This window comes from Phascolarctos cinereus, unplaced genomic scaffold (genome assembly GCF_003287225.1).
Source record: "Phascolarctos cinereus isolate Bilbo 61053 unplaced genomic scaffold, phaCin_HiC Scaffold_4;HRSCAF=312, whole genome shotgun sequence".
Taxonomy (NCBI): Eukaryota; Metazoa; Chordata; class Mammalia; order Diprotodontia; family Phascolarctidae; genus Phascolarctos; species Phascolarctos cinereus.
In genome coordinates, this window is record NW_027555847.1 from 503,987,209 (window position 1) to 504,007,251 (window position 20,043).

General features: G+C 36.8%; 1 protein-coding gene across 2 annotated transcripts in view; it reads right to left on the reverse strand.

The window, feature by feature from the left end:
- Nucleotides 1-20,043, reverse strand: part of MIB1 (MIB E3 ubiquitin protein ligase 1) — a 140,059-nt gene that overhangs the window by 36,153 nt on the left and 83,863 nt on the right. For both annotated transcript variants that reach the window (XR_013486236.1, XM_078153468.1), the window contains exons 13-14: nucleotides 12,243-12,375; nucleotides 8,848-8,934 (exon numbers count right to left, since the gene is read on the reverse strand). Coding sequence is in view for 1 of the 2 variants with exons in the window: in XM_078153468.1 (XP_078009594.1) it covers nucleotides 8,848-8,934; nucleotides 12,243-12,375 (220 nt within the window). In the remaining variant the exon portion in view is untranslated. The remainder of the gene's footprint in view (nucleotides 1-8,847; nucleotides 8,935-12,242; nucleotides 12,376-20,043) is intronic.

The following is a 20,043-nucleotide window of genomic DNA, read 5'->3' on the forward strand; positions in this document are numbered from 1 at the left end:
GTTCCATATAGCTTCTGGAATAAAATACGAAACCTTTATTTAAACTTGGCATTTAAGGCTTGCCAAACTCACCTAACATTTATCTCCGGTCTACCTTTCTAGTCTTATTAAGTCATTATTTCCTTTCAAGCTCTCTAAATTCTAGCTAAAGTGGACTATCTGCTCTCCTCCCTGTCCCCACCCACTCCTCTGCCTATACATACAAAACAAACATCAACCATGAATATAAAGTACTCTATTCTGATCTCTGCCTTTCAGAAGCCTTATTTTCTTTCTTTCTTTCTTTTTTCTTTTGGAGGCAATCCTGCTAAAGTGACTTGCCCAGGCTCACACAGCTAAGTAAGAGTCTGAGGCTGGATGTGAACTCAAGTTCTCCTGACCCAAGAGCTGGAGCTCTACCCACTGCACCACGTGGCTACCCCTAGAAGCCTTATTTTCCAGCAAGCCTTTGCATAGGTGGCCTTTTTCACTGTAGCTTTCCCTGATCCTCAAAGCTGGAAGTGTTCTCTCCCTCAGATACTCCTACAACAATGGATCTGGATCTCCCCTTTGTTCCCCAGTTTATATTTTAGGGATTTACACAAGCTGTTCTTAATCCCTGAGATGCACTCCCTCTTCCCCACTTTTTACAATCCTTATGCACCTTGAAACCTCAGCTCAGAGAATCTTCCCTTAATGCCCCAGCTGAAATTATGCCCACATGCCTCAAATATTCCTGGAACACTTAGGCTACATCTCTCCTTTGTCTCGATCATATCCTTTTTTCTATTATATTTATAGATGTACATCTCACCTAGTAGAAACTCCTTAAGGACTACATGTTATTTTTATTTTCATATCCCCAGATCCTAAAGCAACATCTGCACATAGCAGACATTTAGTAAGGATGTGGTAAATTTCTTAGGGAAAAAGGAAAGAAAAGCACTTGTTAAAAATAAGCAACCTGAAATACTTATTTGAGGTGAATATTTTAGGAGATAAATCTGTTTAATCATTTCATTGCTAGAATGACCAAAGTACTGAAATATAAATATTTTAGTATTTTAATATTTGCAATATTATATGTATATGTATAAAATCAAAGATGTAAAGTATGATCAAACCTCCATTATAATCTGCCACCCTCCAATTTAAAATTACTTTCTATCCTAAATTGGAATTGCCCCTGGTTGCCATATTTCCTCAATTCCAGAATATCAAGTGTTTGCTAGTTAAGGTGATTTCTAGGTGCTTTTGTGGTCTCTTTGTGTATTCGTAACACTTTCCTATGCTCACCTTTGCACTAACATCACTGATAATTCAAATTTAAAATGATTTAATTTTGAAAGTCTTATTGAATTCTTTAAAAATTTCATTACCTCTTCAGCCTCTGCAAAAGATGTAGGCACATAAGTACTATTACTTTCATGGTGATATTTTAAAAAATGCTCATTATAAGCATTGACAAATATGTAACCAACTATTCTATGAAATATTTCTCCTTGCCTTAGGAAACACAATAAAATTGATAGCACCAACTTTTTTATTAGCTTCTTCTAGGAAGATATGAACTATCCTTCAATTTAGATGCAGCTTCTTTTTGTCTTCTGTTATCAAACATGGTGAGAATATTGACATCAATAGTATTTAACTTCTCTAGAACTATGATCACCCAACAGTCACAGGACAAGGGTCTCACATTTGGAACAGCACATCTAAGTTAACATTTCTTTTAGACTCTCCACAAATTACATGATTAATTGCTCTTTGTCCCCTTTTCCACTACTTGAACACCATCACTGCAGAGTAGAATACACAAAACTAAAAGCCATTTTATTTTTTTTCTTTGTTTCACTGATTGCCATTACTAAATAACTTATCACCTGATGGCCAATCTACTGGAGATGAGCTTCTCTGAACTTGGCCAGAATGGTCCCTGCAGATACTCATTTATTGCCAGGACCTGACAGAATTTGACATACACAGGCAGAGCTTCCAATAACCCAGGGTTCCCTCTACACCACAGTGAGACGTTAGAGTAAGCTCTCATGGAATGAAAAACAAGGAAGTTCAGAGAGAGACCCAATTAAGACCTTTTGCTGATCCCCTATAAAAGCTAGTCCCTCTGACACAAAAATTACCCTGTACTTTATATTTTGCATCCTCTGAAAGAATATATGCTCAATGCAATCTGAAATTATGCCCGAGAGCTATAAAATTGTGCATACCCTTTGACCCAGCAATACCACTTATAGGTCTATATCTCAAAGAGATCACTAACCCATGTGTACAAAAATATTTATAGCAGCTATTTTTTAAATTTTTATTTTTTTAATTAATTTATTTTTAATTGTCAACAATCACTTCCATATGCTTTTGAGCTTAATATTTTTCTCCCACTTCCTCCCCATCACAGCACACAATCTGATATAGGCTATACATATAACATTCCTACTAAATATATTTTCACATTAGTGATGTTGTAAGCAAGAATTAGAACCAATAGGAGGAACCATCAGAAAGAGGAAACAAAACTCAACAGAAGAAGAAAAAAATAGCAAATAGTATGCTTCAATCTGCTTTGAAATTCCATTTCTTTGGATGTGGATAGCATTTTCCATCTCGAGGCCTTTGGAGATGTCTTAGATCCTTGTATTACTGGGAAGGGTTAAGTGTATCAATATTAGTCATCACACAATGTGGCTGTTGTTGTGCACAACGTTCTCTTAGTTCTGCTCACTTCACTCAGCATCAGACCATACAAGTCTTTCCAGGTTTTTCTGAAATCAGCCTGTTCATCATTTCTTATAGCACAACATTATTCCATTACATTCATACCACAACTTGTTCAGCCATTCCCCAATTGATGGGCATCCTCTCAATTTCCAATTCTTTGCCACCACAAAAAGAGCTGCTATGAATATTTTTGTACATGTGGGTCCTTTTCCCATTGTTTGATCTCTTCGGGATATAGCCCTAGAAGTGCTATTGCTGGATCAAAGGGTATGCACATTTTTGTAGCCCTTTGGGCATAGTTCCAAATTGTTCTCCAAAATGGTTGGATCATTTCACAACTCCACCAACAATGTATTAGCGTTCCAATTTTCCCACATCTTCCCCAACATTTATCATTTTCCTGGTTTGTCATGTTGGCCAACCTGATAGGTGTGATGTGGTACCTCAGAGTTGTTTTGATTTGCATTTCTCTAATCAATAACGATTTAGAGCATTTTTTCATATGACTATAGATGGCTTTAATTTCTTCATCTGAGAACTCCCTGTTCATATCCTTTGACCATTTATCAATAGAGGAATGACTTGTATTCTTATAAATTTGACTTAATTCTCTATATATTTTAGAAATGAGGCCCTTGTCAGAGAGACTAGTTGTAAAAATTATTTCCCAATATTCTACTTTCCTTCTAATCTTGGTTGCATTGGCTTTGTGCAAAAATTTTTCAATTTAATGTAATCAAAGTTATCCATTTTGCTTTTCGTAATGTTCTCTATCTCGTTTGGTCATGAATTCTTCTGTTCTCCATAAATCTGATAAGTAAACTATCCCCTTGCTCTCTCAGTTGACTTACAGCCTTTACATCTAAATCATGAACCCAGTTGACTTTATTTTGGTATATGGTGTGAGATTTTGATCTATGCCTAGTTTCTGTCATACTCTTTTCCAGATTTCCCAGCAGTTTGTCAAAGACTGAGCTCTTATCCCAGAATCTGGGGTCTCTGGGTTTATCAAATAATAGATTACTGTAGTCACTGATTACTGTGTCTTGCATACTTAATCTTTTCCATTGATCCACCACTCTATTTCTTAGCCTGTACCAAGCAGTTTTGATTATTACTGTAGAGCAGCTTTTATTGTGGTGGCAAAGAATTGGAAATTGAGAGGATGTCCATCAACTGGGGAATGGCTGAAAAAGTTGTGGTATATGAATGTAAGACATGATGAGCAGGTGGACTTCAGAAAAACCTGGAAAGACTTATATGAACTGATGCAGAGTAAAATAGGAGAACACTGTACCCAGTAACAGCCACACTGTGAGATGACTGACTTTGATAGACTTGGCTCTTCTCAGCAATCCTAGGATCTAAGATAACTCCAAAAGACTCTTGATGGAAAGAAAATACTATCCACATCCAGAGAAAGAACTATGGAGTCGGAATGCAGATGGAAGCATACTATTTGCTCTCCTTTTCCTTTGTTGTTCTGTTTTATTGCTTCATTCTCGTGATTCCTCTCTTTAGTTCTAATTGCTCTTTACATCACAACTAATGGGAAAATATGCTTAATATGAATGCATAGGTAGAGCCTATATCAGATTGTACGCTGTGTTGCAGGGGATGAGAGGGCAGGGGAAAAAAATTTAAAACTCAAAAAATTATTAAATTATTTTTAAAAAAAAGAATATATGCTCAATGAATGCAGGTACCGTTTCATTTTCTCACATCTTTCCTCCGGACCTAGTACAATGTCCAGCACATAAAATGATAATAAACTCTCACTGATTAATTGATCCTTAACCATTTAAGGGTTAAATTGGAAAGACCACAGAAGACAGAAAAGTTAAGATTATTATAACAGAATATATTCTCTACTGATGATAACAGAAGCACTAAATTTAGACTCTAACATCAATTCCCAAGGTGCTACATGAAGAAGTAAAATTGACACTAAGGAAAACAAAGATAGGAAGAGAGCTGGTTAGACTGAGCATACTACAAAGAAAAGTCTGTACTAGAAAGCAATACAATTTTGAGTGCATTAGGGAGATTAATTTGAGAGAGATTAAACTAACCATAGGAATTTGAGGGAGATTAAATTAATCTTGAACATTTCAAGATAACTGAAAGGGGGAAGAATAACACTTGGGAAAATCATTTATTTTATCACTACTGAAAAAAGATTATCTACTCCAAAACATATAAGTAATCAAAAGATATGAGCAAGTACTTTTTAAATAAAGAAATGCAAGTTATCAAAAAAAATTGAAAGAATATTCATAATAAGAAACAATTGAAAAATGCAAATTGAAATAGGAATAGCTAACACTTAAATAGTACTTCACAATTCCACCAAGTAGATGTTATTATCATCCCCATTTTACAAGCTAGAAAACTGAGGGTGAAGGAGATTAAATAATTTTCCCAGGGTCATATAAGTGGCTAGGGCAGGATGCAAAATCAAATCTACATGTATTTTGCACCCAAAATATCCGCAAAGTGACCAAAAAAGGAAAAAAAAAACAGTTGTCAGCAACAGCTGTGAAGGGCTCCAACTGTTCCTGAAAACAATTTTGGAGTTATATTCAAAAAGTGAATAAACTGCATATCCTTTAACCCAGTAGTAGGACTATTAAACACATACCATAAAGAGGTCAAAGAAAAAAGGGAATGGATCCGCAGGTACAAAATATGTCTGTAAACACTGCACATTGTAGCAAAGAGCTAGAAACAAAGTGGGTACCCCCCTCAATTGAGGAACGGCTAAATAAACTGTGGTATATGAAAGTAAAGGCAGATAAGAGGCTGGATAAAGTATATAAAGGGCCTGGCATGGAATCAGGAAGACCCATCTTCCTGAGTTCAAATCTGGCCTTAGACACTTGTTAGCTGTGTGACCCTCAGCAAGTCATTTAAACCTGTTTGCCCCAGTTTCCTCATCTGTAAAATGAGCTGGAGAAGGAAATGGCAATCCACTCCAGTATCTTTGCCAAGAAAACCCAAAATGGGTTCACAAAGAGTAGGACACAACTAAAATGACTGAACAACAACAAAAATATGAATATAATGCAAAACGACTGCCACATAAGAAATGATGAACATGAGTGAAGAATTCAGAAAGACTTGTGTGACCTAATAGACCTAAGAGAGAGTGAATTAAGAAGAGAAAAATTTACATGATGACCACAATAATGTAAAAGAAAATTACTCTGAAAGACTTCGGAATTCTGATCAATGAAATGACCAATCATGACTTCAGAGATGATGAAGCATGCCTCCCATCCCTTGACAGAAAGATTAACTAGATGTATAGAATGAGAAACTCATTTTCAGAGATGGACAAATTGATGATCTGATTGCTTGGATATAATTATTTGTTATGAGGGAGAGGGGGAGGAGCTGGATGTTCAAAACAGAATTTGTATTTCCCAAAAATCTATCCCTCCTCCACTGAGAACATTATTGTCCTTCCACTCACCTAAACTGGCAACCTATGACTCACCCACACCTCTTCTTCTCTCTTACCTCCTTCCTCCCACCCAATCAGCTGCCAAGTTTTGTTGAATCTATCTCAGCATCTCCTCTCACATAATTCTATTGATTACAGTTACAAAGCCTCTTCACCAGCTAAGGCTCTCATTACCTCTCAATGGATTATTGCAACAGTTTCATATTTGTTCTTTCTACTTCAGTTGCTCCCCTCTATATTCTATTGTTCACAGTGCTGCTAAACTGATATTCCTAAAGCATGCCTTACCATGTCACAACTTCACTCAAAAAATGATCAGTGTCTCCCAACTCTCAGAAAATGCAAAATAATCTGTATGGTATTTAAAGTCCCACTCAGGAACCAGGAGAACACTGTACACAGTAACACTAATATTGCATGATGATCTAGTATGAATAACTTAGCTATTCTTAGCAATACAACGATCCAAGACAATTCTGTAGAACTTATGATGAAAGGTGCCATTTGTCTCCAGAGAAAAAAACTGGTAGAGCCTGAATGCAGGTAAAAGATATTTTTTCTTTACTTTCTTTATTTTTCATGGGTTTTTTTGGTCTGTGTTTTTTTTCACAGAATGATTTAAGTGGAAATGTGTTTTGCATGACTACACGTGTATAACTCATGTCAAACCGCCTGTCTTCTCAAGGAGGGGTGGGAAGGGTGGGGAGAATTTGGAATTCAAAATTTTGGAGGAAAAAAGAATGTTAAAATTGTTTTTACATGTAATTGGGGAAAAATAAAATATTAAATTAAGAGAAAGTCCTGCTTCAATTGGCTCCCACCTCCTTTATAGTTTTGTTTAATTTCATATTACCCCTCCCCTTTACATTCTCCATTTCAGCAAAATTGGCCTACCAGCTGTCATACAGAACATGCTATGCCATTTCTCACCCCTCTGCCTTTGCAAGGCAGTCTCCCCATGTTTAGAATGGCCTCATTTTTCACCTCCATATTTCAGAATCTTTATTTTGACTCAAGACAGGGATTATTGTCCACCTCTTACAGATGGCCTTTCTTATGTCATCTGTTCTCTCTCTAACCCTCTTACCTCAACCCTAACCATTCTTCTCTTCTCTGATTTTGTGTTGTTTGGTACTTTTTTTTTGTTCAGATCTCTAATTTCAGTGACATGGAGAGTTCTTAGTAAATAAACTCCCTCTACCAATGTAAATCAGCAAATGCTCTTCAGTTTGAAGTCTTAAGAGAGTTTCCTGAGGCACTGAGATGTTAAGGAACTTGCCCCTGAACCACTATATGGTTGAGTCTTTCTGATTCCTTGGCCTAGCTCTCATTTCATTAGAATACAGTTGCCTCTGCATTATTTTAGAAAATATTTGGATGATGATGATGATGATGATAGCAACACCATTTATACAGTGCTTTAAGGCTTACAAAGTGCTTTGCAACAATTATCTCATTTGATCTTCACAATAACTTTACCTAGTAGGTGTTACTATTATTCTCATTTTATAGGAGGAAAATGAGGCAAATGGTGGTAAGTGACTTGCCCAGGTTCACACAGCTAGTAAATATCTGTTGCAGGATTTGAACTTGGATCTTCCTGGCTCCAAGTCCAGGGTTCAATCCACCATCTACCTACTCATCTGCATATATATGCCTACACAGCAGAACATAAGCTCCTTGGAAGCAGGGCCTATTTCATTTGTCTTTGTATTCTCAGTGCCTAGTGTAGGGTCTTGGACATAATATACACTTAATAAATGTTCTTTAGAATTTAATGGAATTAAAGTAGAAGGAATGGCACTTCATTTGGGAAATTGTCCATTCCTTTTAGCGACATCAAACTGTTACCTAAAACAAAGGCCTATCTTTTGAACATCAATATATTCTAAATTATGCTATATGGCCATAAAATATTGATTGTCTCAGTCTTCAAAAAATTAAAGTTGCTTGTCCCACCCAAAGATCAATGGAGAGATATACAGGAGGTTTAAGTAGGCTGCAATATATTACAAATATATAAAACTGCATAAAAGAAAACATATTTATCAGAAAAGAAAGGCAGCCAGTCATGCAGCATAACTTAAAGAGAGACTCCATGCTTCAATGGCACACATGCCATCAAATGATCTACAAGTCCCCCCAGAATACGGGATACACACCTAGCACCCCACCTAGCACCCCACTGAGGGATTAGACAGGAGATGCATAGGATGAGAAGGGATAAACGGGTGGAGAGGTTGTGAAATGAACTGCTGGAGTAGAAGAAGTAGCTACATCAATAAGAGCACAGATCCGCTGAAGCAACCAAAAATGAAGGGAAAAACAGAAATATATTTCTATTGGGAATGTATTTTTAATCTCATAATTGAATACAGACATATTTGATGTTCCAAGAACTTGTAATACTGGCTAGCAAAGTAATGACACCACATAATAAATACTTCACTCAATAGATTCCTACAGACATACACTGTCATTCCCTATTTGCTATTCAATTCGTCCTAGCTGAAAATTAACATCAATTCTCAGAATGACACCAAATACCCAACTCTCAATCTACTGTCCCACAAAGTCAACAACTTTAAGGCTTAAAATAGCATTCAATACGTCCAAAATGCCTGTCCAATTAAAATACAAATATGTGCATATAAGAAATATCTTACCCTGACTATTTGAGTGTGTTGTCGTTCAACAGCAAGGTGTAGTGCTGTTTGCTGGTTCACATTCTGGATATCCAGGTTTGCATTTCCCTGAAAAAAGGGGGCACATGTATTTTACAAGAACAAATTTCTGGCAAAATGTCAAGAGCAATACTATAACCGTATCTAAGTCATTTCTCAAATTTCACACCTTTATAAAAATGTATTAAAAATGTATAAGCAACTGAAGCAATAATAACCAACACAATTTATGGATGTAATCATGAAAAGGAAATGTCTTAAAATACACACAGAAAAAATAAGGGAATGGAAACCCCAGGTTTGGTACAAAGACAAGACTTCAATGGTATCATTTCAGTCCCCTATTAGTGTGAAGTAGACATATTCAATAAATGTTATTTACAGACCATCACCAGTTATCTCTTCTCCATTCTGCATAGGCACATCCTTATGAAAGAATATAGCTCACATATATGCATACTTATTTCCAAAACAGGCAAAATAAAGCAATGTTACTCTTCTCTTCCTTGAAATGGACATGGTATTCTGGGAGAGGGATGACGGAAATGGAGAATGGTAAAAGGGCACACAGAGCATCCTAGAGGAAATCCTTCATACTATATATCATCGACTGCTCACAATTCAATGCCATAATCATTTATTAAGTGCCAGTTACTAAGCATACAAGACATTGTAACAAGCACTAGAGTTGCAAACAGGAGTCCCTGATTTCAAAGAACTTATATCAGGAAATGCTTCCAGTTGGCACATGAGCAGTATCCACTAAAGCTAAGAACTATCTATCTATCTATCTCTGTCTCTCTGTCTCTCTTCTCTCTCTCTCTCTCTCTCTCTCTCTCAATTTGGGTTCAGTGACTTGCCCAGGGTCACACCGTTACTAAGTGTCAAGTGTTTGGTCTGAGGCTGCATTCCAACTCAGTTCCTCCTCACTCCAGGGCCACTGCTTTATCTACGATCCATCCTCACCACTGGAGAGCCTGAGCAAAGGTTCAGGACAAGAGGGAGAATGCTTAGTTCAAGAAACAATTAGGCAAGTTTAGCCAAAACACAGAATACTCAAAGCATCAAGGAGAGTAATGTGAAATTAATCTATTAAGGGAAGCTAGAGTCATTTATGAAGGGCTTTAAATACAAAGCTGAGATATCTGTTCCACTTCCTCACAAAGCTGGCCGGTTGTATAGCACCTCAGGGACAACTCCGGGCTAAGGCTGTTAGATAAGTCCTTATCCAGTTGCTCTACTCTCACTGTCCCCTTCCAGCCTGTTCCCTCCTTCTACACCAGGAAGCTCCGCTTCTGGCCTGCTATCTTCATCCCTCTACACTAGCTCCCCTTCGTGGCCTGCTTTCTCTTTTCCACACCCACTCATGCCGACTGTCCTACCCCTACGTAAATATCCCTCTTTCTTCTTCCGTTGCTCCTCAAACTCTCCTTAATTTCTACCTCCCCTTTAAATTTTATCTTCTTCTAGCAAAATTTAAGTTCCTTGAGAGTAGGGACTGTCTTGTATTTTGGTTTTTGTACTACCAGTGCCTAGTACAGTGCCTGGCATATAATAAATGTTTAGTAAATATACAATCTATCCAGTTATGTTACCAGAGAGGCAAAAAGAACCAGTCAAGGTTCTCCAACAAGAGAATGATGCTTAGACTTGTGACTTAGGAGGATTATTTTGATAACTGCTTGAAGGATAAATGAAAGAGGAGTGAAATGGACAAGTCTACTTAAGAAAGCAATGTAATAATCCAGTCTAGGGGTTATGAAGGCCTTACCTAAAGTAGTAGCCCAATAAATAAGGAAGATATTTCAAAAGACTTTAGTAAATGGTTGGATTAGATGGTGGTGGGAAGGTCAAAGAGAAAGTGAGTAGAGAAAACGGAGGTTTGTTTGGAGGAGGGATAGGTTTGGGAGAAAGATTAAGTTTCCTTCTAGAACAACCTTATACCTGGTCTCCATTTACTTCTTTTTTTTTATGTCCATATTACCTCTCTGAAGGGAGAGATTGTCTCACTTTTTTCTATTTGTATCCCCCGGCACACGATAAGAGCTTAATAAATGCTGCGATTCATTATATCACAAGAAGGTAATTTTACTTCATTAAAAGGAATCTAGCATTCTGGTTGAGGTTTTTTTTCCCTCTTTTAAATACATCTTTTTATTGATGCTTGAATAATGATTTGTCCTCAAAATATAATCAATTTTCATGAGAAATGACCAAAAATAGAGCATGGGAAGAAAAAAAAACTGGTTATCAATCATCAGGGATCTATTACGTACCAGGCATAGTGCTAAACCTGCCCTCAAGAAGTATGTACACGTTCTAAGTGATCTGAATTTTCTAGTTGTTTTCATTACAAATAAATTTTATTGACTACCTCCAATAGTTGGAATTTCAGGTTATACTAGTATATCAGAAGCTTAGAATGATCCTAGAAAACCTAGCACAGATTCACTTCTTATCTACTCTTCATGTGATACTGTATTTTTTCACATTAGTCTTACTCCCTTCCAGTATGCTGTAAGCTTCCTGAGGGCAGAAGCTGTCTTCTACTTATTATTATAAACACAATGATAAATATAAAGTAGTTATCTAATAAATTTTTATTATCAGAGAGTTCTGAGTTCAAATACAGCCTCAGACACAAGCTGTGTGACCTTGAAACAAGTCACTTAACGTCTACCCACCTCAATTTCCTCATCTGTAAAATGAGGATAATAATGGCATTTTGATAGGACCAAAAATTTTCTGACACAAATTCTTTCAGCCCCAGCTTCTCTGATCCAGCTTTCTCTCCACCACACAGCTTTCTGGTCAAGCTGCATATAGTCTGGGCTCTTCAGACTTGGTAGGTACCTGAGACCACATGAGTCACAATACTCTGATGACTTAATGATCAGATGAGTTTCCAAAGAGACACGAGGGAGATCTCGTCCAGAGAAGCTATCTTTGTTGCATATTCTTTTTGGAGTTAGCTCAAAGTCAACCTTGTCTGTTAAATGTTCAGTGACTCTCAGAGTGCCTCATTTTATCCCAACATCAAAAACTGAATTAACAGTGCTAGAGCCAGGCCTACCATAAGCACCTACCCACCAGGGTTGCTTGAGGATAAAATGAGATGATATTTGTAAAGTGCTCTGCAAAACTTAAAGAGCTACATAAATACTACCTATTATTATTCTTAATTGACTGACCTACTTACAATTTACATAATGAAAAGTGCTAACAGAATTTCATGATGAAAGTTTATGACTATATTGGAGCACTTATCTCACTGGACTAAGCTCAAAGGTGAATCTGAACTCTGGTCTTGCTCACTCTAGACCCAGTGTTCTATCCACTGCACTACCTAGCTGTAAATCTTATGTTGTATACTTTACCTGATGCACCAAGAGTTCAGCCACTTCTACATGATTATTAAGTGCAGCTAGATGCAAGGCAGTGTAACCATCATCTTTCTTCTCATCCACAATCCATGGTCTTGGCAGTTTGGATAGTAACACACGCATTGCACTGAAAGTCAAATTTGATAGGACTTGTTTTAAATGCTTTTCTCTGGAAAAGCCTATTCTCTATCATATATATGAAAATCATCAAAATAGCCCGTTATAAACCCAGCAAGTACCCACTGACGAGAGAATTATTAAACAAAGGCAACATATAAATGTAACATAATATAATTATGCTGTAAGAGTAAATATAAGGAATTCAGAGAAACATTAGAAAACTAAAGAACACTGAAGCCCAAAACTCTGTAATCATAATGACCGATACTAGCTAGGAGAAGAGATGAGGAAATGTAACAGCACCTCCCCTTTCAAGGTGAGAAGGACTACCTGACTGAGCAAATTAATCTCGCTGAATTTCAGGTTTTCATTTGCAAATGGGAATGATGTTATTCATCCTGCATAATTCTAGGGTAAAATGAGAAAGCCAAACAAGAATGTAAATTCAAACATCATGTCTCTTAAATTTATAATACTTCATAACAGGTAGCAAGGTGAGAAGAGGACTAGCCTCAGAACTAGGAAGACTTGGGTTCAAGCCCTACCTTTGATACATAATGCTTGTGTGATCTTAGGTAAATCACAACCTCACAGTGCTTTAGCTAACTCTAAAACCATAAATTGCAAAGAATGTGCTGACCTACATCATTAAACAGAGGTTTTCATTCCAGGAATTCTGTATACCAATGAAATCACAAATTCAGTCCCTATCCTTAATCTAATATGACCTCAGACTAAAAATAGACTCTAATACATAAATTACCAAACCCAAGTTCACATACTATTTTATCCCAAATAATGGGAAAGAGTATCAACTACCCAAAATAAACTAAAGGATACCTTAAAGAAAGATATGTAAATCACTTTTGGTCACATCTATTTAAAGTTTCATACTCTTTTTGGAGGTAGGAGGGGCTTTTCTTGGTCTACATCTTTAGCCTATTTCCCCAAGGCAGTAAATTTCTCTATTTTGTATTTCTCGCACTTAGGTATAAAGGATAAAATATTTCTAGATTTTCATCAGGTGCCCAAAAATCAAACAGTATTATTTTTCAAAGTTTTATTAGTTGAGTTAGTTCTATTCACTTAAGACTTTTATTATTTCCCACTTTTGTCCCGAGCCCACCTCTATTCTCCATACTTCCAATTGGTGACCTCAGTTCCCTGGATTCAATTATCATCTCTTTGTAGATGATAATTACCACAAATTATCATCCCTGTATAGGAAGACTTCTCCAACCCCTCTTAATTCTGGTGCCTTCCCTCTGGTAATTATTTTCTATTTATTTATTTCTAGGTCCTCAAGTGCAGCCCTTTGACTGAATTCAAACTTCACAGAACAAATCCCCTTAATAAAAGGATCTGTTCTGTAAAACTTAGACTCAAGTCAAAAGGCCACAGACCAAGGACCTAGACAGCCACTTGTGGCCTTGAGGCCCCACATTCCCACGCCTAGCCTAGGGGTTACCTTTAACTCTTTACTTTCCCACCAATTAGCTGACAAGTAAAACTGATTTAGCCTCTACAACATCTCTCACAAGCATCTACTTTTCTCCATTCACATAGCTACATTATCATTCAACCCCTCAAGATTTATTTGGATTACTGCAACAACCTCCTAATTAGACTCTGACTCAAATTTCTCCCCTCTCTGAACCATTCTCTCTCTACACAGCTGCCAAAGTGGTAATTCCTAAACCAACAGTCTGACCATGTCTATTCCTTCTTTATAATTTCCAGTGGCTTGATACTGCCTTTATGATAAAAGACACACTCCTGTTTCACATTTAAAGCACTTTACACAATCTGCCTCCAGCTTACTTACTCTCTCCTGGCTTGCCCCCTACTTGGCCATTCGCTGTAACATCATCCATACCACACTCTCTAACTAGACATTCCTCAAGGCTGTCAATATAGTGAGGGAGACTCGTGTGTATGTGTGTACACACATGCACTCATACATATATATATGTATATAGTTAATAAATACAAATATTTACAAAGTAATTTGGGTGGGAGAGTACTAAAAATGGGAGAGAACAGAATAGGTTTTATGTGGAAAATGATGTTTCAATTGTGTCTTAAAGGATGATAGAGACTATGAGGTAGAGGTAAGAAGGGAGTACTTTCCAGGCATGGGGAAAAGTCAACAGAAAGGTACTACACGTCAAGAGAAAGTTTAGAGGGAGAAGAAAAAAGGACCTAGGAGATTAATAAAGAATGGTCAAATAGGTTGGAGGCAAAATAAGAGAGAGTAGTGTCAGAAGAACGCAGAAAGCAGAGCATATCCATGAAGAGAGTGGTCAACAGTATCGCTGCCAACAGACAGGGCTGAGAAGGATGAGGACTGAGAAGACAGGACTGAGAAGAGCCCATCAGATATGGCAATTAACAGATTGTTGGAGAGAGCAGTTTCCATTGAATGATGAGGCCAAAAGCCAGACTACAAAGGTTAATGAGTGAGTGTAGATGAATTTTTCTATGAGTTTGTCTGAGAGAGAGAAAAGGAGATCTAGGATGATATTTTGAGGGGATAGTAGGGTATGCCAGCAAAGGTATTTTAAAGATAAGAAAGGTTTGGCCTATTTGAAGGTAGCTGATAGGAAAAGGCTGAAGATCCAAGACAGAGACTGAGGATGCAATCTGCTGGACAAGACGGGAAAGGATGGAATTAATGTACAAATGGAGGTGTCTTGGCAAGGAGAAAGGCCACCTTCTCGTCAGAGACTGGAAAAAAGAAGCCAAGTGGGTAGTAATGACCAGGGGTTTTGAGATGAAGAAAAGAGGGTTCAAGTAAAATGGCTTAGCACAGCATTTGGCACTTGATAAATGCTGATGGAATGAATAAACAGGTGAGGGAAAAGAGGCTCACAGTGGTGAAGCATATGACCCAAAGGCAAACAGGTCTTAAAAGTATTAGAGGTCAGACTTAAAGCTCAGGTCCTCTGACCCCAAATTTAATGTTTTTTACATTATAACCCTAGAAGACAGATTATCGAGGAATTTAAATTCCAAGTGAAAGGGTTTATATTTTATCTTATAGGCAAAAGGGAAACACTGAAAGTTTTTGAGCATGGAAGTCACATGGCCAAGACTGGAAGGGAGAAAAAATTGATGCACTGAGATGAGTTAGAGAAAGTACAAAGCTACTCAGTTTTTAAGCCCAAGTGATAAAGTTCCATCAAAATACACTGGGAGAAAGGCAAATTTGGGGCAAAAGTAATGAGTTTAGCTTTAGAAAAGTCAAGATCGTAGTGCTTACAAGACTTCAAGTAGAGATTCCAAGAAGGCAGATGGAAATGAGACGCAGGCCTGAACTTGAAACATACACTGGTACAAGATGTACAGATTTTGTAGTTACCTACAAAGTAATTTACAAGTAAAGTCATGGACGTGAATCAGATAGTCAAAGAAATTAAATAGAAGGACAAAGTCAAAACCTTGAGAGACATCCATACTTTGGAGTCCGAAGGAGAAGAAACCAACAAAAAAAACAGAGAAGGAATGACAAGATAAGTAGAAAAAGACGCAGGAGAGGATAGCACCACAGAAGTCAAGGAAGAAAATATCATGCAATACAAAGTGGCAAATGGTATTGAGAAGGATGAGACCGGAGAAAAAGTAATTGTTCTTGTTTTGTTTTTTTGGAGTGGGGGAAAAGGAAAGTCACTGGGATATGCATTGTTCTTATTTTTAAAAAGTATCAATAAAATATCGTAAAGTAATTGATTTTAGCCATGGAGGTCATTGGAAACTTTGGAGAGAATTACATCTGCAGCTTGAAGGGCTGAAAGCCATACTAAAAGGGGTTGAGGAGTAGATGTTGTCAAAAAAATAGAGGGTCAAAAGACAGGAGCAAGCAATTCTCAAGCAAAGAAATCTAAGTTGCCTATAGCCATATGAAGAAATGCTCCAAAATCACTAATAGAGAAATGCAAATTAAAACAATTTTTAGGTTCTATTTATACCCAACAAATTGGCAAAGTTGACAAAAAAAGGGAAAATTATATTATGTATGAGGGGCTTCAGGAAAACATGAACACTGATGCACTGTTAGTGAACTGGTACAGCCGTTCTGGAAAGCAATATGAAACCATCCCCCAAATATTACTAGACTGTGCAAACCCTTTGACCCAGCAATACCACTATGCATACCAAAGAAAAGTCAGAGAATAAGGACTCATATGTACAAAATCAATGTTAATGATTAAGCATGAATACAGAAAATAGATGAAGAATGTTACCTACCTCCTGACAAAGAGGTGATGGACTAATATGCAGAAATAAATATACAGTTTGGATATAGCTAATACGGAATTTGTTTTTGATCATGCTTATTTGTTAGAAGGGCTTTAGATTTTGTTGAGGAGGGGGACAGTCAAGGTAGAAAGGGGGAAAAATAAATGCCTGATAATTGAAAAAAGTAATCTTAAATTTGAAAAGAAAGTAGAGGTAGGAGAAAGGACAACTCTTACATTTATCATTTAAAAGGACTAAATATATAGTATCATAGCATGAGGGTATCAAGGTCAAGGGAACAGTTTTGTTTTGTTTTTTTTTAGCATGAGGGAAACCTGAGGATATTTGTAGGCAGCAGGAAAGAAGTCAGTAGCAAAGGTGAGATTAAGACAGGTGGGGGGGGGAATATTTTAAATGCTGACTTGGAATGTACAACCTATTCAATGAAGATATTAAATTTGTTTTTTTTCCTTGAATGCTATGACTCAGAATAATTATGTATACATAGAACAAAAACTGGGTGTTTTTTTTTAAAGCAAAACTGGAATAGTCAGAAAAATATGCTGAGAAAATTTTGAGGGGAAAACAGGGATAGTCTATACTATTATCATTATTATTACTACTACTACTATTATTAGTGGTACTAGTAATAATAGTATCGCAATTTATAGGCCATTTTATCATTTATGAAGTGGTTTTCCTCATACCAACTTTTTAAGGTAGATTATAAAAGCATTAACATTCCCTCCCTATTTCTCAGATGAGGAAATAGAGGGTTAATTATCTCGCTATGGATCATATAGCTAATCTACACTGAAGGAGGAACCAAACTTGGAACATTTTGAATTTAAGACTAATGCTATTCCTGTAACACAATGTTCTACCACTCTCTAAAGTTACATTACTATAGGTACACTTGACACCATTAAATACACTGGTATTTTTCCCCAAAATTTAGTTTCTTCTCCCATGCTAATTATATATACCTCAAAGAAGCTTTAATCATGACAGTCACTAAGAATTAGATCAATGTCTCATTATTATGTAAGATTATGTTGAAATGAGCAGAGCAATGTCAATTCTTTCTCCTGTTCTCCTGTACATATGTATACCTAGGTAAACATTGCTAAGGTGGAAATATGCTTTGTGTGATTTCACATATATAATGTGTATCATATTTCTTGCCTTCTCAATGGGTGGGGAGGGGCTGGAAGAAGGGAAAGAATTCAGAACTAAAAATAAATTTTAAAAGAAGTATTTGGATAATGATAAAAAAAAAAACACCTCCAATATGTACAAGGTACTCTACAAGGTGATAACGATTTAAGTACAGGTAGATTCCCCACCCCAAAGTCTGCCACTAAGGGGCTTATATTCTACCAAAAGGACACAACATGTAAACTAAAATAAAGTATATTCAAAGCATTCCGGTTTTCAATTTCTGCACAAAGGAGAGGGTTAATAGTGGAAAAAGAATTGGGTTTTGAGACCAAAGACCTGGGTTTATTAAATCCTGGCTCTGTTATGTACTATCTGCATGGGCAAGCAACAATCTCTCTGGGACACAACCACACCTGTAAAAGGGGAAGGGTGAGGCACTAGACTAAGAGACCTCTAATATCCCTTCCAATATATATGACTTCACTTAGGAGTTTACACTCTTCTTCAAAGGGCATGATATGGTAAATCTCTTACTAATTCAGATAAACATCAAAATGTGTGAACTACAATTTTTAACATCTTTTTATTACTTGGAAATTTCATCAAGTAGATTAAATTTGTTTTGGGCATTCTCCCTCTTAAATTTAGTTTTACAATGTATGCATCCTCCCCTTAGAAAACACACTGAATTTTAACAGAGGTCTTCCGGAGATAATATTTGACAGTAAAATTACAAAAATTGGAGGCATTGTCTCACACCTAGTCCATGATAGACAGTCAAAGAAGTAGACCATGAAGGAAAAAGAGAAATTATGGAGCAGGCTGGACCTTGTAGCACCCTTAGAATCACCAAAAGGAGATACCTGTCCAAGTATAGCAACTAACCACCAAGAAAATGATTCCAAGTATAATGCCTACTTTAACTTGTTTTTAACTAATGGATAATACTCACTTATAATCAGAAGCATCCATTTGGAAAGTGGGCTTTTAAAATATTTTAAACATTTGTTTGCTTTAGCAGGTTAACTATGCCCCAGTGTTTAAGCTGCCTTAATTTGCTTACCAGTTCTTGAATTCTACCTTGTCACCGTCTATAAAGAAAAATGCTAGCTAATGTCAGTTAAAATATCACAAATTCCTAAATTGGCAAGTCCAAATTAATGCCATATTATTCAAGTAACAAAAGACAAGAGAGGTTCAAAGCAAATAAAGCCTACAAAAGAGCCAGGAAAGTAAAGAAGCTCACCAAAAGAGACCAGAGGTTCCTAGTCCTGGCACTAGCAGTATGGACAAATCACCCAAGTTCTCTGAACCTGTTTCCTCATGTGAAAAGTAAGGATACTACCACTTGCCCTGTCTCCTCAGATGAGTCACAAGAATCAAATGAGAACATATATAATGCAAATGCATCCTATAAACTGTTAAGGCATTATGTAAATGTAAATTATTAAGTAGAAGTGTTCTTACAACTGAAATGTCCTTCTTCAAAATTTCTGCCTATCAAAATAAGGCATTTCTTCACATCCAAATAAAAAACTACCCTTCACAGTACCAAAGCCAAAGGTTCCCTCCCCTTCTTTTATTTCAACATTCTGCAAAATAAACTTTTCTATTTCCCATGCTGTTAAAAACTGTCTTATTTATCTTTGAATCCTCCACATCAGGGTAATTACATAGCAGGTACTCAATAAATGCTTTTCTACATTAAACAAAGACACACTCTTGCTGAAGACAAGTGAAATGAGTTCTTGGTTGAATAGAGCAAGATGAATGAGCAAGTTATTTGTCTCTAACTTTTATCTAGGCTAAAAATCTCTAGCCCCATATTAACTGTTTGGTAGGTATGTGATTTTTGTCCCAATGTGAAATTGCTGAACAGTAGTAATAGCATGCTGGCTCACCACAGAACCAGCATAATCTTACCCTACTACTTACCTTTCCATCATGGTAACCTCAAGCCCCTGTTGCCAGAATCTAATGACAGTAGATCATAAAACTGTCACTACTACTCCCTACAACTATTCTAGCTTTTTTTTCCCCTGCCCCAGCACTCATTTTTACATCCTATACTGAAGATCTGATCCTTTTTAACTCCATGAAAGAAAAAAGTATTCATAACTTCATACATATAAAATTCCTGAAGTCTGCCCATGCTGCCTCCTCTCCAAAACAGGTACAGGAATAAGACAGATGATGTAACTGTCCACCAAGATTTCCACTCACTGGTGGGAACAACGCACCAGAAAAACGAAACATGCTAGACAGCCAGGGACTG